We start from the raw sequence: 6,000 nt of genomic DNA, 5'->3' as shown, positions 1-6,000 counted from the left end.
CATAGTGCAAATGTATAGCAACACGTATGAGGCATTGCATTGCCTCAATCCTGGATTCATAGCTTGTTAACAATCGGTTGATTCTTGTGTTAATTTTGACAAAATAAAATGGTTGGATGTTTTTTCAGTCTTCATAATTTATGTATGGCTATATATTATGACGAGTTGTTGTTGTTTGATATATTGTTTGATGTTTGTTTGTTCTCTTCTGTAGGCCAGAGAGGGCAGCCACATCTGGAAGATGCATATGGTTAAGGGTCAGGAAGGCCTGGGCATACAGATAACAGGGGGACGTGGCTCCAAACGTTCTCCTCATGGCATCATTATAGCTCATGTAGAGGAAGGGGGCGCCATTCACAGGTACAGTCCTAATAAAGTTTTTGTAGGTGTCTGTCTCCTACAGTATAATCATTCTGCTCTTAGTGAAGTGTTGTAAAATGTGCTATAACATTGTGTGTTTTTTAACTGCTTTCATATTTTCAAACCTTTGTTTACCATAACAAGAATTTGCTGGGCACAAATATTGTCTTTCAGAAATTCACTGCTGTGTCGCACTCCTACTGTCAAAATTTATCATGTGTGCTGGCAGGCACCAAACGCAGGACAAGCAGGGGGGACAAATACAGTCTCTTTCAGAATTTATTTTAACAAAAAGGGAAGAAGCCAAATTTACAGCAGAGTCCAACAAATACAACAAGGTAATCCATAAACAGAGGTTGCCCAAAATAACAAATAATCCAAGGTGTAACAGAACAAAGGGTAAATCCTACAAACGTTGCAGTTAAACAAACAGGCAAGCAAGACACATGGCAGAGGATGAACATACAACAAACCAGCAACAGCTGAACAGAAGTGACACACATTTAAGCACAGGCTAATGAGGAGGGTGGGAGAACAAACAGGTGATACTAATAATGACAGCAGACAGACACAGGCAGGCAGAGAGAGGCAGAGGCAGCGCAAAACAGACAGATACTCACAGGTTACAAAATACAAGGCAAGAATCCAACTGGAACTCAAAACACAGAACAGACAAGATAGACCAAGTAACTGAGAAACACAGGCAACTCCACAAGACAGAACAGACTAAGATAACTGAACAGAACAGAACAAGAAAACACAACAACTAATCAGGCAGAGATCACAATTAACACTTAGCAGACAGAAACCAAGCATGAATAGATAACAGAAAGAGACAGGCACGGATCAAAACCAAACTAGAAAGGAAACTACTAAACAGCACTAAAGGCACAGCGTACTACAAACTAATACAGATGGAGTCCACATAACAGGGAAAACAGACTGAAACAAGAAAACGCAGAACAGACTGACATCAAACAGGCAGTGGAAAACAACTAACTAAACTGAACCCAAGACGACAGACAAAGCTGAAACCCAAAACACAGACTAAAATAACAAAACTGAGAATTAACTAAAAAGAGCAGACTGGCACAATGTGACACCTACAGTCCTCGCTGTCCTATATACGGTTTTACACATATAATTCATTCAGTTACAGTTATTATATTTTGTGTAAAGTTAGGGTATCAGTTTTTTAAATATTTTTAGCACTTTAGCTACTACACACACTTAAATGTGAAAAATGTATCCCACTATTGTGTCTTGTCTATTTTAATGCTAATCCAGATCCAGATGCAGGTAAACATTTCCAAGACGTTTATATATGTACAATGTGTATAAGTTTTTCTGTCTAAATCATAGAATGTATATAAAAAATGTGTATGTATTTCAGGGACGGTCGTCTTCATGCTGGTGATGAGTTGCTGATGATTAACGGTCAGTCTCTGGTGGGTCTCACTCATCAGGAGGCTGTTGCTATACTCCGTTCCACTACTGGTCTGGTCCAACTAGTGGTGGCCAGCAGGGTAAGTGCACACACACACACACACACACACACACACACACACACACACACACTACTCAACCCATGGGGGCTTCAATTTTTGTCCCCATTTAATAATAGGACTAAGAATAATTGTAGCAAGTTCAGAGGAAGAAACACCTGCAGAAAGTGACAGAAGGACAGCTGAACATAGGCTAGTGAGTAAACACTAATATAAAAGTGCAGAATGAAGTAGATTAAAAATGGTTAAATAATAAATAGCCTAAGCTACTATAGAAATATACTTAAATCATATATGCACAGCTATTATTATCATTCTGTGGGAAACACTGAATATATAAATAAATTGTCTTTACAGGCCGACGGTGCATAGGACAGGGTTTTATTGCTTGCACAAGTTCACTATGGTTATAATAATAGTAATTATAAATAATAAGCCTTTGACCCAGTCGGCAATGGCCAGCCTGGTCCCAAGATGGACTGACCAACCCAATCAGAGCTTACTCAAAGTGGGACCAGCCCTAACCATAAGCTTTATCAAAGTCTTAAGCCTACTCTTAAATGGTGTATGACTCCTGAACATAAACTGGAACCTGGTTCCACTGGAGAGGAGCTCCAGGAGCTTATTCTTTTGGAGACTCTATGCACGACAAGTAACCCTGCATTCTGGGAGCACAGAGCTCTAGTGGGGTAGTAAGGTACTATGAGTTTTTAAGATAAGATGGTGCCTGACCATTAAGAGCTTTGTAGGTGAGCAGAAGGGTTTTAAATTCTATTCTGGATTTTACAGGAAGCCATTGTAGAGAAGATGAAACAGGAGCAATCTAATCTGTTTTCCTGGTTCCTTTCAGTACACATGCTGCAGTATTCTGGATCAGCTGGAGAGTCTTAAGGGACTTTTTCAGGCATAATACAGTAAGGAATTGCAGTAATCCAGGCTAGAGGGAACAAAAGTGTGGACTATTTTTTCTGCATCAGGATGTTCCTGAGTTTTGCAGTATTACATAGTATTACACAGTGCGAATGGCAGGGAACACCCAGGACAGCTTCAGAATCAGCATCCCAGTCAGCAGTCGAGACTCACTGGGAAAGAAAAGGAAAAACACCTTCATTGTACATAGTGTTGCAGTTCTTTCAGCTGCACCAGGTCATAAACTATATAAACATTGTCTTTTGTCTTTACTGTAGGAAGACATTTGAATCACTCAATTTTTTCTGCATGGACATGGGAAGCCACTTAGCAGAGATGCTCACAGGTCTTTGAGCTGGAGTTCAAATCAAGTCTTAAGTCTCTCGTGGTTATAATGAATGTTGTATCACCTGCTGCGTTCAAACCAGACTGCTTATAACACTACATAGCTATAAGGAATTCTGTAACTGTATCAAAGATGGGGGGTCTGCTCAGTGTGTTTTTACAGAAACATACAATTATAAAATATCCCATTCCCATGAAATAAAAATCAGTATTTAAATGTTTTTATATGATACGCCCTTGCAGTGGGCGTACACATCATATGGCAGTATCTGGCCCATCGATGACAAAAATGTTGTTTTGTAAGTATTCTTTATGATATTTCAGTGAGTCATTTTCTGGAAACTATTTTAAACTGTTGATTAATCATCCTGCACTGGGGAGCCTGCATTAAGTTAGTGTCCAATGAAAAGCATGCTTAATTTTTATGATGCTGCTGAACATAGTGTTTCTGGGAGTGGGCACCACTGATTACTGTACAAAAGCACAACTTTATTCGCTGATTTTGGGAACTTGGAGTACCAGAACTGTGTGTTTAGGTTTACACCTTTACACATTCACTGGAGGTTTTCTGGGGAGACCCAGTAATGATTGCGGGGAGCGGCTCCGGACAAGCGGGCACCAAAACTGCGCTCAGCAGCCTCACAGTGAACACAAGATGAGCAGGTCCGAACACAGCCTCATTAGGTGACTCAGCCCCGGGGTGACAAGAGCCAAACTGGCAAGGAAACCACCTTCGTACTGTATTCCTCGAAGGCTGTGCTCCGTCCCGTCTCCCGCTGCTCAGAGTCTGCATGATGGGGTGGGCCGTAACCATATTCAACTACTGGCAACAAATCCCTTCTTAGTTTTGTGTTTGTGTCCTGCGGGAGTATGGGGTGAGGGGGGTCCTTCTCAGGGCTATCCAATCCCTGTACATCCAAAGCGAGAGCTGTGTCCGAGTACTCGGCAGTAAGTCGGACTCTTTCCAGGTGAAGGTTGGCCTTTGCCAGGGCTGCGCTTTGTCACCTATCCTGTTTGTGATATTCATGGACAGGATATCGCGGCGTAGTCGTTGCGAGGAGGGGCTGCGGTTCGGGGGGCTTGGGATCTCGTCACTGCTTTTTGCGGATCATGTGGTCCTGATGGCATCATCAGTCCATGACCTTCAGCTCTCACTGGATCGGTTCGCAGCCGAGTGCGAAGCAGTTGGGATGAGGATTAGCACCTCTAAATCTGTGGCCATGGTTCTCAGCAGGAAACCGGTGGAGTGCCAACTCCAGGTAGGGAATGTCCTTACCCCAAGTGAAGGAGTTCAAGTACCTCGGGGTCATGTTCATGAGTGAGGGGAGACTGGAGCAGGAGATTGGCCGGAGAATCGGAGCAGCGGGGGCGGTAATGCTGAACCGTAAGGCAAAGCTCTCGATCTACCGGCCATTTTCGCTCCTACCCTCACCTATGGTCATGAAGGCTGGGTAATGACCGAAAGAACGAGATCGCGGGTACAAGCGGCCGAAATGGGTTTCCTCAGGCGGGTGGCTGGTGTCTCCCTTAGAGATAGGGTGAGAAGCCCGGCCATCCGCGAGGAGCTCAGAGTAGAGCCGCTGCTCCTTTGCGTTGAAAGGAGCCAGTTGAAGTGGTTTGGGCATCTGGTAAGGATGCCTCTTGGACGCCTCCCTAGGGAGGTGTTCCAGGCACGTCCAGCTGGGAGGAGGCCTCGGGGAAGACCCAGGACTAGGTGGAGAGATTATATCTCCACACTGGCCTGGGAACGCCTCGGGATCCCCCAGTCAGAGCTTGTTAATGTGGCTCGGGAAAGAGAAGTTTATGCGGATGAAGATGGATGGATGGATGACTTTGGAAAACCGGCTTAAAGACACACTTGACAGTGCACTCAATCGTGAGTAGGGTCTCAGAGCAGCTATTGAGACAATGGCTAAGGAGGCTAAAGAGTATATTGACACAAAGCTGCAAAGATTTGACCAGATTGTGGTGGCCTGCCTAAAGCGAAGAGATAAGCAGTGGCGTGAGGAACTGGAAAAGACTCGCACCAAAAGTCGTTCCTCTTGGAAGCCAGCTATTTTCTCCACACCTGCAGTGTTGGCATCTCCTAATCGGCATATGTCTGAAGAGGGTGTTACCCTCGGCCAAACCCCCTATTAGAATGGAGTTTCCCCATTTTGGAGAGTCGAGGGGTTCTACTGATGTCACTGATTTCATTGAGCAGTGTGAAAACTTTCTCGCCCTGCTGTTCTAAAAGGTCCTGCATGGAGCTGGTGGTTAGCTTCCTCCAGCAAGATAACTAACTGGGCTAAATTCAAAAGAGCTTTCCTTGAGGCTTTCCTGCCCACAGACTACCAGTCAGAGATTGAGGGGCAGCTCCGCTCAAATGTGCAGTCACCCACCCAGTGACTTCGGGATTTTGCCTACGATCATCGATCACTCTGCCTGAAGTGGAGACCAGACATGGCCGAAGACGAGATTGTGGCATCGTGTCTACTGTGGACCAGGTTGTCAAGGTGGGGTCGCTTATTGAGAAGGATTGGAGTAACTCCAAGGATTATTGGAATTGTGTACAGCAGTCCCACTCTTCAGACCACTCTTCCAAAAGACCCAGCAAAAAGCCTGAGCATGGTCAAGGCCGGGGGCATAGTGCAGATGTGGCCACTGTTCTCGGTATTCCAACTCTCCTGGTAGTGTCAATAGCCATCCGAGGCTCCAGTGGAGATGCTGTCCTTGATTCAGGGTGCACGAACTCCCTAATGAGTAAAACCCTGTGGAACAACGTAAAGAAGGCAGGTGAGACACTGAGTGCGAGTGAAATACCAAAGTTTATCATGGCAAATGGTCAAGAAAGTAAGGCTATACCACCTTGCTCCTCTCCCTTCACGAAGCCCATGTCACC

General features: G+C 44.7%; 1 protein-coding gene across 1 annotated transcript in view; it reads left to right on the top strand.

The window, feature by feature from the left end:
• The window catches only part of pdzd2 (PDZ domain containing 2), a 60,975-nt gene that overhangs the window by 4,156 nt on the left and 50,819 nt on the right, over positions 1–6,000 (top strand). Inside the window, exons 2-3 of the mRNA XM_046034046.1 lie at positions 215–360; positions 1,754–1,886. Of these exons, the coding sequence (XP_045890002.1) occupies positions 215–360; positions 1,754–1,886 (279 nt within the window). The remainder of the gene's footprint in view (positions 1–214; positions 361–1,753; positions 1,887–6,000) is intronic.

This window comes from Micropterus dolomieu, linkage group LG21 (assembly GCF_021292245.1).
Source record: "Micropterus dolomieu isolate WLL.071019.BEF.003 ecotype Adirondacks linkage group LG21, ASM2129224v1, whole genome shotgun sequence".
Lineage (NCBI taxonomy): Eukaryota > Metazoa > Chordata > Actinopteri > Centrarchiformes > Centrarchidae > Micropterus > Micropterus dolomieu.
This window is presented reverse-complemented; position numbering and strand designations above follow the sequence as displayed.